Consider the following 16,952-nt stretch of genomic DNA (forward strand, 5'->3'; position numbering starts at 1 on the left):
TGTGAAGAGTTGGAGCACTCTGGGAGGCTGAGACTCACAGTAATAACTTCCATATCTCAGAAGACTTAAACATTTCACACTTCTCATTACTGAGTCTCTGGTTGTGATGAGAGACACCATAGCTATAGGCAAATACTTGACATCTAAGACAGATGACTCACTTATTGGAATGATACATTCCCTTTTTTTGACAAGTAGACATTTGTGATTAATAATAGCACAGTCCAAATAATATCCTACTTATGTGTAAACTATTATTAACTGTAAGTGTTCTTTCATTAAAAACTTTAGGAAGTATGTATCACAAGATTTTATGATTATGTGTGTCAGAGATATTAGAATTTCTCAGTTGGTAAATATTTTCTTAATACATTTTTATTAATTAACTTGTTAGGGGTGTAACATGAGAGTCAATCAGAACATATCATTTTGGTTGGGGAAAAAGATGGCAGAGTAGGAAGGCAGTGTGGAAACCTCCCTCCCCCACCACACAGACCAAGGAAGCAACTACATGAAATACAACTAATCCTGAAAATGATCTGAAGACTGCAGAACAGACCACCTTACACCTGATGAAGAAGAGAAGACCCCACAGAGAAGGGTAAAGTGGCAGAGCCACAATCAATTTGGATTCCAGCTCTTCTCCCATTCCAGCCCACAGGCAGGAGGAAAGGAATGAAGAGGGGAAGAGATAATTCCTCAGGAATCTTACACCTGCCCCTGAGATCTGCTTTGGGAACACAAGTGCACTTTGCATCAGAGTTTGGAGATTAACAGAGCTGGACACCATGAAGAGTTGGAGCACTCTGGGAGGCTGGGACTTGTGCTGTTTGCAGAGGACAGGCATCTCCATAGGTCCCACTGAGACACAACACCGAGCCAGCAGTTTGAAAGATTTACCAGCAGCAGGAGGGATGCCAGAGGGGTGAAAGTAGGATGGAGCTCTCTTTGCAGGAGAAATGGCAGGTAGACACTTCAGCCCAAATGGTCAGGTGCTTGCAGGGGCCCCAGATGCTTGTGGCTCAGCCCTGAGGTGCTTCCCTGAATATCCACCTGAACAGCAGGGGCCAGACTTTGCTGCCTGATAGGAAGAGGGAGACTTTCCTATATACTTTCCTAAATACTAACAACAAACTTGCAGAAAGATAAATCAGGAGAACAACTTCATTTACAATTTTATTTATAATAAAATATCTAGGAATAAATGTAACCAAGGAGGTGAAAGACCTCCTGTGAAAACTATAAGATAGTCATGAGAGAAATTAAAGAAGACAGCAATAAATGAAAATCTATCCCATGCTCATGGATAGGAAGAAATGATATTGTCAAAATGGCCCTCCTTCCCAAAACAATTTACAGATTCAGTACAATCCTTATCAAAATATCAACAGCATTTTTCAATGAACTAGAACAAATAGTTCCAAAATTCTTATGGAACCACAAAAGGCCCCAAATAGCCAAAGCAATCCAAATTAAGAAGGACAAAGCTGGGGGGTATTACATCTCCTGACTTCAAGCTATATTAAAAAGCTACAGTAAGCAAAACGGTATGGTAGTGGCACAAGAACAGACCCACAGATCAATGGAACAGAATAGAGAGCACAGATATAAACCCATACATATATGGTAAATTAACATATGATAAAGGAGCATGAATATACAATGGGGCAAAGACAGCCTAGTCAACAACTGGTGCTGGGAAAACTGGACAGCTACATGTAAGAGAATGAAGATGGATTATTGTTTAACTCCATACAAAAAAGTAAAGTTGAAATGAATCAAGGACCTGAATGTAAGTCATGAAACCATAAAACTCTTAGAAGAAAACATAGGCAAAAATCTCCTGAACATAAGCATGAGCAATTTTTTCCTGGACATATCTCCTCAGGCAAGGGAAGCAAAAAATGAACAAGTGGGACTACATCAAACTAAAAAGCTTCTGTACAGCAAAGGACACCATCAGCAGAACAAAAAGGCAACCTACAGTATGGGAGAATATATTCGTTAAGAATTTATCTGATAAGAGGTTAACATCCAAAATATATAAAGAACTCATATGCCTCAACACCCCCAAAACAACCAACCAAATAAAAAATGGATGGAGGACCTAACCAGACATATTTCCAAAGAAGAAATAGATGGCTAACAAGCACAAGAAAAAAAGATGTTCCACATCGCTAATCATCAGGGAAATGCAAATCAAAACCACAATGAGATATCACCTCACATCAGTTAGAATGGCCACCATCCAAAAGGCAAGAAATAACAGTGTTGGTGAGGATGTGGAAAAACAGGCACCCTCCTACACTGTTGGTGGGAATGTAAATTGGTGTAGTTATTGTGAAAAGCAGTATGGGGGTTCCTCAAAAAAGCTAAAAATAGAAATACCGTTCAACCCAGTAATTCCACTTCTAGGAATTTACCTGAAGAAACAAAATCTCTGACTTGAAAAGATATATGCACCCCTATGTTTATTGCCACTTTATTTACAAAAGCCAAGTTATGGAAGCAACCAAAGTATCCATAAATAGATGAATGGATAAAGATGATGTGGTACATATATACCATGGAATATTATTCAGTCATTAAAAAGAAAAGAAATCCTGTCATTTGCAACAACATGGATGGACCTAGAAGGCATTATGTTATGTGAAATAAGCCAGGTGGAGAAAGACAAATACCATATGATTTCACTTATTTGTAGAATATAAATACAAAGCAAAACACAATGAACAAAGCAGCAGTAGACTCATAGATACTGAGTAGTGACTGGTGGTTACCATGGGGGAGGGGTTGGGGTAGATTGGTGGGAAGGATGAGGAGGATAAAGGGGCACAAAAATTTTCAATCACAACATAAGTTGGTCATGGCGATCGTAGTACATCATGGAGAATATAGTCAATGATTCTGTAACATCTTCCTATGTGGATAGATAGTGACTGCACTAGTGGGGGTGGGGATTTAATATGGGTAACTTGAACCACTGTATTCTATACTTGAAACCAATATCAGACTGTATACCAATGATACTTCAATAATAAAAAGAGAAAAAACAAGAGGTCCAAGAGACAACCGAGTTCTGGGCAAAGTTAAACAAGAAGGATTATCACCTACACAAGGCCATTCCTTCAAGACTGAGATATCTGCACCCCCACCTATATGTTCACTGAAGCATTATTTACAATAGCCAAGACATGGAACAACCTAAGCATCCATTGATGGGTGAATGCGTAAAGAAAAATGTGTTAAATATATACAATGGAATATTATTCAACCATAAAAAGGAGGGAAATCCTGCCATTTGTGATAACATGGATGGACTTTGAGGGCATCATAATAAGTCAGGTACAGAAAGACAAATACTGTATGATCTCACTTACATGTGGAAAAAAGTCAAACCCACAGAAAATGAGATCAGATTGTTGGTTGCCAGAGTGGGAAGTTTAGGGGCTTGCAGAATGGGTGAAGGGGGTCTAAAGGTATAAACTTCCAGTTATAAGATAAATAAATCCTGGGAATGTAATGCACAGCATGGTGATATAGTTAACAGGACTGTATTTTATATTTGTAAGTTGTTAAGGAAGTAGATCTTAAAAGTTCCTACATCAAGAAAAAGTATTTTAACTACATGTAGTGATGGATATGAACTAACCTTATTGTGGTAATCACTTCAGAATGCATACACAGATCAAATCATTATGTTGTACACCTAATACAACGTACACTAATACAATGTTACATGTCAATTATATCTCAATAATAAAGAAAATGGTTCTATATAAAATAAAATAAAAAATTCTAAAATATGCTCTATTTATGATCATATGAGGTCACCTTGTAATATCAGTAATGTGCAGGAATATGGAAAAGTGAAGGTATTAGATGGAGATAGGGTGTCAATTTGAATAAATGTCTCTATGTTTTAAAAAATATTTTTCTCTGTTCATTTCTTATTTAAAAATATACTGTACCTGATAATTTCTTCTACTTCCTTTTTGGCCCTTTCCTCATTTTGTTTACAAAGTGCTTTCTCCCATGAACATATTTTTTTTCTGTTTCAAAACCACTTTTGATGATCAAAATAATTGTACCTGGTGAGGTACCATGGGCCTCCAATGACAAAAATTTTATGGAAATGCAATCTCCCAGGATTCAGAAAAAAAATGATATACATCTGTGGCTGAAGCCTGTTACAAAAGAAGGCAGGTGCCATTTTTCTTCTCTTATTGAAATCTTTTCAGATCATATGTCAATCTTCCTTATATTCTGGAACTGCCTGGCACAAAGGAGCTGTTTAATAAATGTTGACTGAATTCATGGTGAACAGCCATAACTTAGCCACTCAGTATTACAGCCTAATTCATCTTGGGGAATCAGAGCAACCTTGACCTTAATCATAGGTTCAAATAATTCCTTAACATTTGGACTGAAAAGAAACAAAAAAAGCTCACCTATTAGAAGTGAGGATAATTTTGAAAAATGATAAATTAGGTATTTGAAAAATTAGATAGCATCTGAGTATACTGGCCAAAAGTAACTCCAAGGCATGTGAAAATGTGTTAAATATTCATGTATTTAAAGGAACTTTTCAGGATAACTTGCCTGTTCAAACTCCTCCATGTCTACTTCTCCATCTCCATTCAAGTCAAACATCTTGAAGGCAATTTCAAAATTTCTCTGAGGAGCTACAGTTGAAAGGAAGGAAAAAGGGATAGGAAGGAAAGAGGAAGGGAGACAGGAAGGAAAAAGAAGAATAGTTAGAAGGAACTGGCCAAAAATAAAATATCATTCTTTTGAGAAAAACATGGTTAAACACTAAAATGTAATAACAAGTCATAGCATGCCACCATATTTATCTAGATCAACCTTTTTGCAATACTCTTTCAGACCAAAAGAAAATTTTATCATAGTCAGTAAAGATAACACTTGTCTATCTTTGTGTTTCAACACTCTCTTAAACACTTCAAGTTTGCTTTCTTAGAAACCATCCTCTTAGCTGTGTAATATTAATGATGTTGCTCTGTTACTTAAATATGGTATCATTTGCCTGGGCATAAAAGTCTGTTCAGGGTGAGACATAGTACTGCAAAGTAAGAACTTGAAACTCCAAGTCTTTATCTTGCCTTTTTAAAAGAAGCTAACTTCCCACTTTGTTCTTTCTAGTCTCTCCAATGTAAGTGCAATCAGGAGTTCAGTGGATGTCATTCAGCTAGCAGGTTTTTATCTATACGAGTTTACTCATCATCACTATGGCTCTGTGGTAAGGCAGAAAACATAGTTAGCTACTCAGCCCCCTATGTCAACCATGTCAGCTGGATACCCAAATTACTGAGCAAAGTATATTTAATTGTTAAAATTAAGCCGAAGTTTAAAGAACAAAATGAAAAATACAGTCTGAGAAGATTGTATTTTCTTTCCCTTAAGAAAGAGAGAAAGCTCCTTAACACTTCTTTAGTATTTCTGTATCAGTCATAATATACTTGTGCATTAGAATAAAATATAAATGTAAGAGCTCTCCTTATCATGATAAATGACCTAGAAAAGAAAACAAAGTTGTTCACTTTCTTGCTTTGGCACTTTGAAGATAGAGATAGCTTTATAGAGCTGTAGAGAATAAACCAAAAAAATATCTTATATATCTATCTTAATATTATTGAATTAAATTTTCAGGTAGTATAATTTTTACAAAAAAAACTTAAAATTATATGTGGACAGAAATGTAAAAAAAGGCTTAGTACATTATGCATAGTTGTAGAGTCCATATTTCCATCTTGCTCATCAATTTGTCAACAGCAACACCTTCTAGCTTAAATTCCATTTTCAGCTAGCTAGCCAGCTAGGCTGGTAAGACCGGGTTTTTTAGTTGCTTGCCCTACTTGACAGTGGCTTCCAACAGGCTTGTTCTGTAGGGCACAAGTGCAATTGCTGGGAGGGATGCAGATGGGTGAATTAGATTTTTGTATATTTGTTGCTGCTTTAAAAGTGTTTCCTACTTGTTTCAATGCTGTCTTTTACTCAAGTTACTATGTGCCAACCATTGAGCTGGATAATTTAAAGCTGTTGATTATCTGATTTTGTATTCTCAATCCTGAAAGTTTTTACTTCTTTATTTTTTAACAGAGTAGGAACCTGGAGCTCAAAGCCACCTAATGACTTGCTCAAAATGGCACAGCTCGTATGTGAACTCAGGTCAATGCTGACTCCAAAGCCCATAGAATTTTCATTGTGTTCCACGGCCTTCAATATGATGACAGTGGTACTTAAGATAATAAACACATACTTTTTATTCTGTTTTAATCTAGAAACAAAACAAAAAGATGACTCAATGGTTACATCACTCTCTGCAAAGCTGAGAGTTCCAAGTTGTTCATCTCAAGGACATACTGATGCCTAAGAAGCATTGCATATGCCATATGCTTACTGCATATGCCGTATGCTCAGTAGACTTGGCTGCACTGCCTGGAGACCCCTAAGCTACATTAGACTCTCAGATAGGTTTGTCACATGTTTTTTAAAATTCTGAATATTAATTTAGTTAGACAGGAATGCACTCTGCTACTGTCTCACACTTGGCCCACTTCACTCATATATTTATTTGCTTAGTCCTCATAGGTACATGAGATTGTAACAACTGCAGATAATACGAAGCCACTGAAAGTTTTTTTTTAATTAAGGCATTACTGATACAATCTTATGAAGGTTTCACATGAGCAACATTGTGGTTACTACATTCACCCATATTACCAAGTCACTGAAAGTTTTAAGTAGGTGAGTAACACAATCAAACAGGCATTTATAAGGGACTTCTCTGGTTAGAGTGTGAAGGAGGAGTTGGAAAAAAAGAACCAGTTTCAGAGAAGATCATACAAACCTCTCTAAATGTTGCAAATGTGAACTGAGGTGATTGATGGCAGTGATAATGGGGAAGAGAAAACAAATTTAAATAATTTAAGGAGGCAGAAATTCTATACATTAATGATTAATTAGCTGTGATTAGCTGAGAGTAGAAAAGGCTGACAGCATGACTGACTTAGGCTATTGGGTAGCTTGCATGTCACTGACCAAAACATAAAATACATGTAAAAGGTTTGAGAAGTAAAGTGAGCTCAGATAGGGTCTGCTGAATTTAAGGGGTCCACATCATGCTCGAATGGAAATGTTCATGAGATAGTTGGAAATATAGGTCTAAAGCTTAGGAGACAGATGTTAAAGCTGGGATCATTAGCATCAATGGGGCTAGCTGCACAGAGTCTGAAATCAAGTTGCTCAGAGAGAACCGAGGGTTCAGGAGAAGGGTAAGAAAAGGATAGAATGTAGTTGGAAGCCAGTATTTTAAGGTGGAAAGGAAGCAGTGGCAGAGGAGGTTGCATCATAACATCAGGAAAAATAGAAGACAGTCAAGATGAACAGAAATAGGGAAAAATTTGGCAAGAACCAGTCAATGTGTTGCCACACATGAATTAAACAGCATTCCCATTCCCTACCTCCACTGATTACAGAGTGCTGAAAATTCTAGCTTTACATAATCTTTTATTCTTACTGTTCTGTGAGTTCTATGAAGGCATGTGCCTGGTCACCATTTAAATGACTGAATGAGTTATTTTAGCAAATCGTAGTTAGTGTCCTCCTACAACTAAGGTTAAATTCATTTTACCAAACATAGCACAACCTGTATTCCCTGAGGTTTTTATATCTTTTTATATTGGCTTACTTTCAAGCCGAGTATTTGCTTTCTGTGAGGCTACTCAGAGTGTTTAATAAAGTGTATGTGCTGACACACCAGAGGCTGAGCACCTTTGTGTGTGTCACTGAAAAGGCAAGTGAGGATGGCAGCCTTGCATGATCTCATTGAGGCCTTAGCAGTCTGTCAGGGAAGGTCCTTCCAGGAGTGGGTCTCTCAGCCTAGTCATTCAGTCTTTAAAGGTTAATGGTGTCAAAGCATTTGAGACAAATAAATAACTAGCTTGCTTTAAGTGAGACAGGCTACACAGGAATACACTGTCAGGCAACTCTCTTGTGCTTCCCCATCTCTCCTTTAACGTTGGCTTCAGAGTTTTAAAATCTAGCTGTTCTGGAAAGCTTTAAGGTGTCCTGGCTTTATGCCAACTCACAATCTATTTCCACAGAAAGGTACTGAAAGGGGAATTCTTTTGAATCCCAGGCTACTTATAGAGTGAACTGTAGAGATTTCTCTCCATTTCCAAAATGATTGTAACATATGTCAGAACTGATTAAAACAGTAAGATTCTATATAAAGTTCATTACTATACATCTTTCACTCAGAATCCCATGACAATCTTTACTACTAGGAAATGGAGCTATATTAGGTTTCTAGTTCAAAACCTATTTTTACATTATCTATCATTAATAATGATAACAATAACAACTGTAAACTGTTGGGAGCACAGGTTTTTCTACTTTGCTTTAGTAATAAGAAAAAAGATCCTTCTTCTATGTGTAGTAAGTTAAATAATCAGACTGCAACAACACTCACTATCTCAAGATTTTCCTGACAATTTCACTTATTGTTCTTTAATAGAAAAATGCACAAGATGAGGTTTCTAATTCTGGCTCTTCCAACAACATAATGAGTCACTGTGCCTTAAATTCCCTTTTGGTAGTACTGACGAAATGAACAAAAAAGTGAATAGGTTAGAATCTAAACAAGTTTATTTTTGGCTGATTTGATTCTCATACCACAGAATTCCTACTTGCATGATTCCTGTTTTAAAATGATTCTCTAGGACAAATGAAGTAATTAATATGCACTATCAGAGAACTCTGAGTTAGAAAAAAGCAGACTTTAGAATATGAGAAATCTCTAGTCAAGGATGAACTGGCCTGCTGGATCTGTAAGGATGGCCACATAGCCTCTGATGGTTTCTGGGAAGGAGGCCAACCTTCTGAGGTCTAACCATTGTTGGCTATATTAATTGAGCTTTTTTCCTATGCAAAGCCCAAATCTAATTGTGCAGTTCCTACAAGTGACCTAGTTTAATTTTCTAGAGAAAGAAAAATATATTTGTTTCTTCACCTATATAATGGCCCTCTGACTACATTACAAACTTACTAAGGTTTCTCAGAATTTGCTTCCAGAACTTCAATATTCTAAGAGCCCTGCTCTGCAGTACTTTGGATGGCCAATGTCTCCCATAAATGCTGTAACCTAAAAATAGTTAATTCTGGAATGACTTATCCTTCCTAGAAATAACAGGCCTGTTACTCTGAAGACTAGTGTACTAGCATTATTCTTACATGAGGGTTTAGTGTTTTGCTTTCTATATAACATTAATCTTGGGGAAAGGGGGAGAAAAACCTACAAGATTATAAAGCAGACTTTAGAATATGAGACCTCTCCCTCAATTCTTCTGAATTCTTCAAGGTATGATGGCTAGGTGCTGTCTGGAAGAAATCTTTCTGCCCCTTAAACAGAGCAGAGGGAAAAAATCCTCATGGTACAATGGGGTTGCCGTACTACAGTATTTCCTTGGATGATTTAGCTTCAGAAGAATGCTACACAAAATGAAAATATTCTAAGAACTATGTTAAACACACTTGAACAACAGCAGCTCAATTTTCTTTTCATCAACCTAGTCACCTTGTAAGTCTGATTTCATTTTTGTTAATAACTATTTTACAGGTACTCTTTGATCATCTGCTAGCTTTTTCATCATTTTCTAACAGTTTCATGGTAAGTGCCACAAACACCATAGCTAATGAAAGGGCTGCAAATATTTGAAAAACATGACACTTGAAGAATGATAATAGATAAGCTCAAAATCAAGAAATATTTTTTATAAAGATATACATTTTACATTCAGTTTTTATACACAGTTAACTGTTTATAAAGGCATATTAATGTGAGGCAAGACATAATGTGAATAATATCAGTGGCTCAAAATTTAACTACTACACTTTCTGCTTTAACTCAGAAGTCCCATAGTCAGGCTTGCCCTCATCTTTGCTTTATAAAATTATTGACCAAGGTATCCAACTATTAATCTTGCCACCTGAAGTTGACGGAGATGATGACAATAACTATGGCATTCTGCACTTAAAGCAGGCAAATAATTATTCTTTAAATGCAAGATATGGAATGGTAAATTTTAAAAATCAGAGGGACTATAATTAGTTACAAGAAGATACTGTGTTGTGAGATAGTTAGAATTTTTTTTCTATAGGTTTTGCTAGAATTACAACTTAAATTATCAGCTGTAATAATTCTTGACTATACTACAAATTTTAGTTTCTTTCCATTTAGTGATTTAATATGCTCAAACAAGGGTAAATGAGATAGTTTCCTGTGGTTGTGTAGCTGTGTACTCCCATTAGACTACTACAGGAGGACCAAACTACATAAAATAAAATAGTGAACATTCTACCACTTAAACTATCTAGTTTCCCACAAGATATGCAATTTGAAATAATAAAATTATACAAAATTTTCATTGCTAACTTTTGGAATACAATATCTAGAAAATTTCCTTACTGGGGAAAAAAGACAATAAGGCAATCTGAAATAGCAGAAGTTCATGATATGTAAGTACATTTTCTACTTCTTAGCCTCACTCTTTTAACAAAAAATCTCCTGGGGAAAAAAAAATCTGGTGAAAGAACACATGCCAAGGATGAAGAAAAAAGAGATCCTCAGCCATCTAGGAGGAAAAGAATTATCATAAAGAGGAAAGGATTAGGGTGTATCATAATTCTCCATAATACTTGAATACTACAGAGTAAGTTCTCTATTATCTTGAGGGAAAACAACTATAATCTAAGAATTACATACAAGTGAAGTTATCATTCACCTGTATTAGTGACAGAAGATATTCTCAGACATGCAAAGATTTTGAAATTGTATAATTCACATCCCTTCCTAATAAGTTTCCATAACAAATAGTAGACCTGCTGGCTAGCCATTCATTTGTGTATTGCCCATGGCTGCTTTTGAGCTGGAAGGGCAGAGTTGAGTAGTTGTGACAGAGACTTTATGTCCCGCAAACCCAAAATATTTATCTTGCCCAAAAAAAGTTTGCCAACCCCGGATGATGAAATTTTTCAGCCAACAACAAAAGTCAATCAGAATAAAGAAATAAAGACAGTGAAGATGAGGTCAATTGAGAAGTGAGCAATAAAATCAGTAGAATAGAGTTATGCTTAAATAATGGTTATTAATACAATAATATCAGAGCCTCTGGCATTTATTAACTGTTTATTATATATCAAGCACTTTATATGAATTAGTTAATCCTCTCCCCAGACTCAGGGCTGCCACACACCTCTGCACTTGACACCCTGTACCACTAGACCCAGGGTCCAGCACACTCCAGTGTGCCCCTACCCTCAGGTGAACATCTTTGTTTATTGAAGTCAGTCCATAAAGTCTAGAAAAGTAAACTTCTTCTTCAGATGCACAGACACCTATGCAAAGAAACAGGGACCATGAAGAATCAGGGAAACATGACTCCAGTCAGTAGAGACGAGGGCAGGTAGTGGTGGTAGCCAGAGCTGGTAGCATACATACAGTTGGCTGTAGAGGCCAGCTTCAGGTGCCTGTGTAGTGGTGGGGGCTGGCTGCAAACATACATGCAGTGGTGGGGGCCAGGGCAAGCAGCAACAGCCAGGACCAACTATGGGCGCACTGAAAGCCGTGATGCCAGCATGCACTACTGTGGCTGCTGGGTCTTGCTGTCGGGGTACAGCAGTAGAGGCCAGTGTCCTGAATCAGCCATGGCATGCAAGTATACAGGTGGGGATTAGCTGCAGATGAGTTCAGTTATTCAGGCCAGAGAGAGGAAAGAGGGCCAGATCTAGGCCCACAAGCAGCTGCAGGGGCCCTAGTTGTCAACATGCCATTCTGTGGCTACACAGTCTCCCCAAAGGTGTGTGCATAGTAGTGGAGGCTGGTGATGACAGTGTTCAGGCTGTGGGCATGCAGGTGGACAGCTGGGAAGGGTAGATGCATGTGACCCCAGCAGTGCAAGCCAGCAAAAAGAAGAAGTGCTGAATCTGGGATCACAAGCAACTGTGGGGGCCTTGACTATCAGCATGTATTTCTGTGGCTGCAGAAACCTGCCATGGGTACAAACACAGCAGTGGAGGCTAGTGATGGGCAATAAGCTGGTGGTGTGCAAGAGCACAGCGTGGAGGGGTTAGCCCAGAGTGCATGCACAGTGGTGGGGTTCAGCTGCATGGGTCTAGGCTGAAGTCTTGCATTCATGCAGCCTCAGAGGCCTGGGCTGGCTGTTGGTGCAAGACTCAGGCTCCAGTGGGGAATGAGGCATGGAGGAACCAATGGCCGGCGTTAGCAATTGGAAATACCTGTGGGATGAAAACCAGAAGTGTCTGCAGGGAGTCTGTAGTGGCTGTGCTGGCCGCTGGTTTCTTCAGTGGCAAAGCTGCTGGGGTCTTGCACAGAGTACATCACTGAGAATCTCTGTTGTTCCCACTGTGCAGCTGGTATCAGTATTCTGCTTTTCTTCCTTATTCCTGGCTGTCTCTATACATCTCAGCTTTGATTGCCCTTGGTAGGGTCAGACTGAAGCAAGTCCTTTGTGCAGTGTCCTAAAAGGCTGGGAAAGCTGGTCAGTCACCCAACTCTGTTCCAGTAAGTGGAACCCTTTCTAGAGGTGGTGTTCCTTCTTGGTGTTAAGCAATGGGGGTGGGGGGGCGGGGGAGGACCCAGGCAAATGGAGTTGTTTTTCCAGCTTATTTGTGTTGTTATTCTCACATTATTTTGCCACTATGTTGCTGAAGTTTGTTAACTGGACCCCAGCGTTCTCCCAGAGCTGCTTTTGTTCATGGACAGCTGTCTAATTATTGATCTTTGTAGGATGGAGGTCGGAGTTTTCTACTTTCTCATCTTGGTGACATCACCAAGGGGGATACTCATGCTGATGAATCCACTTCTGGATTTCCATTCATCTTTAAGAAGCTTCTGGTATTTCAACATCAGGTCATATTCCTATGTTTTCAAGGATTTTATTACATGACCATGTCCAATGTGTGAAAACTCACCATTTGGGGAATCTTATGCATTTACAAATATCTTCTTGAGAATATCTGTAGAACTATCATGGGAATGAATAGGTCATTTATAATTTAGTGCAAATTCATTACATTTGAGCATTTAATTTTTTAACCTAAATTTGTTGCACTATGAGGAAGGTAATTTTGCTTTTTGGAATGAAGGATGAGGAGAGATATATAGATGTCCCTTTGGAATCTTAAAACAGATAGCTTTGTAGATCTGAATTAGCTCAATGGATGAGGCTGATACTACCTGTGGAGTGGAAGTTCCCTCTTAACAAGACCACTTAGTTAACCAGGATGTTCCCACTGTTGTTACACAGCCTCCCGCATGTTTCCTGCCTCCCATCCCTGTAATGACAGGGGGAGTTACAGGGGAAGCATCTTTCCCTAGAGCCCTTTCCATGATGTAGTCCAGCTGTTCTGACCTGATGAGACACACTCTTCTGTTGTAATTTCGCTGCTTTTCTGCCTGTGGGTTTCTCCACTATTTTAGATTACATTTAGGCTAAATAGTACCAGTAGGATGTGTGTCTGTGTTCCCTTTGTACAACAATGGGGGAAAAGTAATTTTTTTAATGAAGAATTTCCCAGAAAGCAGAGAATTTAGTCTACTTTGATATTTCACTGAAGACTAGTCTTAACCCCACAATTTATCTTGGTACAGATCAAAGGGTTTCCTTCCATCTGTGGGAAGAACCCAGGAAAGAAGGGAGCCCTGTGTATCTAACTAATGTTCCACTACTGAGAAGTCCAGGGAGCCAAGCACAAATCAGAATTATGAATGAGGTTAGTCCTATAAAAGGCCAGGGAAGGATTTCCTGACAAATTTAGCATAAAACAAGAAGACAGATGACCACATCTGTGAGAACAATGGTGTTAGGATAAAATAATGCTCTGCTTTGAATATTCTTACCTTTGGATTTTGAAATAAGTTGAATTATGTATTATTTCTCAATAAGTCCTGACATATGATTTGTTACTAAGTCTGCAGGTAAGTTTGCATTAGAATCAAACACAGTTAAGTATTACTTTACATATAGCTTACACTTTAAAGGAAACTGAAGAAACATTGCAGTGATTCCTTACTCTTTAATTTACCTGTTTTATAAGTCTGAATTTGGCATCACTGCTTTTCTTTTTATTTATTTATTTATTTATTTTAATTTTGATATCATTAATATACAATCACATGAGCAACACTGTGGTTACTAGACTCCCCCCATTATCAAGTTCCCACCACATACCCCATTACAGTCACTGTCCATCAGCATAGTAAGATGCTGTAGACTCACTATCTGTCTTCTCTGTGCTATACTGCCTTCCCCGTGCCCACCCATGTTATGTGTGCTAATCATAATGCCCCTTATTTCCCTTCTCCCTCTCTTCCCACCCACCCTCCCCAGTCCCTTTCCCTTTGGTAACTGTTAGTCCATTCTTGGGTTCTGTGAGTCTGCTGCTGTTTTGTTCCTTCAGTTTTTTCTTTGTTCTTATGCTCCACGGCTGAATGAAACCATTTGATACTTGTCTTTCTCCGCCTGGCTTATTTCACTGAGCATAATACCCTCTAGCTCCATCTATGTTGTTGCGAATGGTAGGATTTGTTTTCTTCTTATGGCTGAATAATATTCCATTGTGTATATGTACTGCATTTTCTTTATCCATTCATCTACTGATGGACACTTAGGTTGTTTCCATTTCTTGGCTCTTGTAAATAGTGCTGCGATAAACATAGGGGTGCATATGTCTTTTTGAAACCAGGATTATGCATTCTTAGGGTAAATTCCTAGGAGTGGAGCATCACTGCTTTTCTTAATGTGAGGCATCTGTTAAACTCTCTCATGGATTCATATTCACCCAGCTTCAAATATTCACCCATCTGTTGTCAGATGAATGGCACAGGAGACTGAAGTTAATTATGTAATTGTCTAGGGACTTCATAGAGTTAATATACTTGATTTGGCTCTAGATAACAGATTAGACATTGAAAGTTTTGGCTTATAGAGGTATTCTTGGTACATAAATATGTCTAACTGTATTCTAAGCCCTTAAGTCTTTTCACTGCAAGAATCTAACAGCTTTTCTTTTTTATTTCTGTACACTAAGGTACAAGTAACATAGACCTTTGGAATTCAGTAGTACCAGACAACCTAGACATGGACAGAAAAGCTTTGCAAACAGTAAAAATATTAATTTTATGAGGTGTTAAAAAAAGGAAAAAGTTTCAAAACCATTAGAGAAGAACCTATGCCCAGCATTCCAACATCCTTAAGTATTATTGTGGGTTAGCAATAATTAGAGTATCCTTTTTTCACTGTGGCTAAAAGAAAAAAGAAAAAGAATAAGCACAGAGAATTCTAGTGCCTGCTGATAACCGTGTTTTCCTTAAAAGGTATAGTGGAGAGGAGAGCACATAGTGCCTAGCAGGCCACTGTAAAGACTTCAGCATTTACAGTGAGAGATTAAAATCTGAGAGAGATTAGAATCCTCTAGGGGATTTTGAACAGAGGAATGACATTTAATAAGATCATTCTGGATGCTGCCCTGAGAATGAATTCTAGAGAAGCAAGTATGAAAGAAAGGTGACCAATTAGGAAGGTATTGAAATAGTCCAAGTGAGATATGAGAGTATACTGAAAAATGGTGGAATTCTGGATTATTTCTAGGTAGAACTGACAGCATTTGCCACAGATAAAAAATACAAATGTTCAGACTATTTTTTTATACACATACACAAAACACATGTATTTTTCCTTTTCCCAAAATGAAATCACATGATATATACATTTTGACTCACCAATACATTGTGAATGTACTAATAAATCTCTGCATTACATACATTAAGTGCTGTATTGAATTTCATTGCATAGATTTATTCTAATTTGTTCAGCCATCTATTTGATATTTGAGTTCTGATTTATTTTGACTAACATCATAATTATACATGTGATCATTTTATTAGTTTAAAGTTATAGAAATGGAATTGTTGGGCCAAAGGGTAAGCACTTATGAGTGTTTGATAAACACTGTCAAGAATCAAAAAAGTATGCCAATAATTATATTCTCATCAATACTACATAGTCAATTAAATTTAAGTTTCATTCCAATAATTAATTCTGAAGCACTATGGGTTTGGTAGTGAAATGAGAGGAACAGCAACGAATTACTCCTTCAAAAGAGGTAATCAACCCTAATCTTTACCCCAGTTTCTTGGAGTCCTTTACATCTCTCAGTTCAGAAAAGACTTCATTCACCTGATGTAGCTTTGAGGAGCGAGCCCAAGCCCAGGATGCAAGGCACAGCTATAAGGCCTACACTTTGCGGAGCTCCTGGACAAACCCACAACCTGTGACTTGCTGGTCTATAGTTAGTCACAGGGTAGCCAGGACCCCATGAATAGTGTGTGGGTGTGGGTGGGGGAGTTAAATGGCTGTGCATAGCAGCACTTATTGGAAGGATCTGCTAAGAAGACCTATGTTTCTGCTCTAACAAATTCTGATAAGGAAAAAGCACTTAGAAATTCAATGTGTATTTTTTAAATAAACTTAAAATTACTACTCTTGCTTTTGTTTGAAAGTCCCAAGACAATGAAAAAAACTACATGAGACATTTATTATGAGCTTATCATGATTACATATAAGCTCTGCAATGCTACAAAGAGAATTCTTTTTTTCTCAGTGCGATTTGTTACTTAATGACAATTAGCGAGGTTTCCTAAGTTATATTGAACACTACATGTCAAGAAGCTGAGTTTAAAAACTTCCTAAGAAGATTATAAAATTTTTCTGAATTCTTTTAGCAAAACTGCAGCTGTACCCTTTTCTTTCTAAATATTACATTTTTTCTAGAAAATATATTTCAGCCATGATTCTCAAAAGAAAAAGAAAATTATAATTAATTTCACACCTGATGAAAATAAATAGTTA

General features: G+C 37.6%; 1 protein-coding gene across 3 annotated transcripts in view; it reads right to left on the reverse strand.

Annotated features, from left to right (window-relative positions):
• MICU1 (mitochondrial calcium uptake 1) overlaps positions 1-16,952 on the reverse strand; it is a 235,937-nt gene that overhangs the window by 77,275 nt on the left and 141,710 nt on the right. For 2 of the 3 annotated variants that reach the window (XR_008998935.1, XM_036928847.2), the window contains exon 7: positions 4,603-4,685. The exons of the other annotated variant lie outside the window; for it this stretch is intronic. Coding sequence is in view for 1 of the 2 variants with exons in the window: in XM_036928847.2 (XP_036784742.1) it covers positions 4,603-4,685 (83 nt within the window). In the remaining variant the exon portion in view is untranslated. The remainder of the gene's footprint in view (positions 1-4,602; positions 4,686-16,952) is intronic. 3 annotated transcript variants of the gene reach the window in all.

The sequence above is a fragment of the Manis pentadactyla genome, chromosome 8, assembly GCF_030020395.1.
Source record: "Manis pentadactyla isolate mManPen7 chromosome 8, mManPen7.hap1, whole genome shotgun sequence".
NCBI classification, from domain to species: domain Eukaryota; kingdom Metazoa; phylum Chordata; class Mammalia; order Pholidota; family Manidae; genus Manis; species Manis pentadactyla.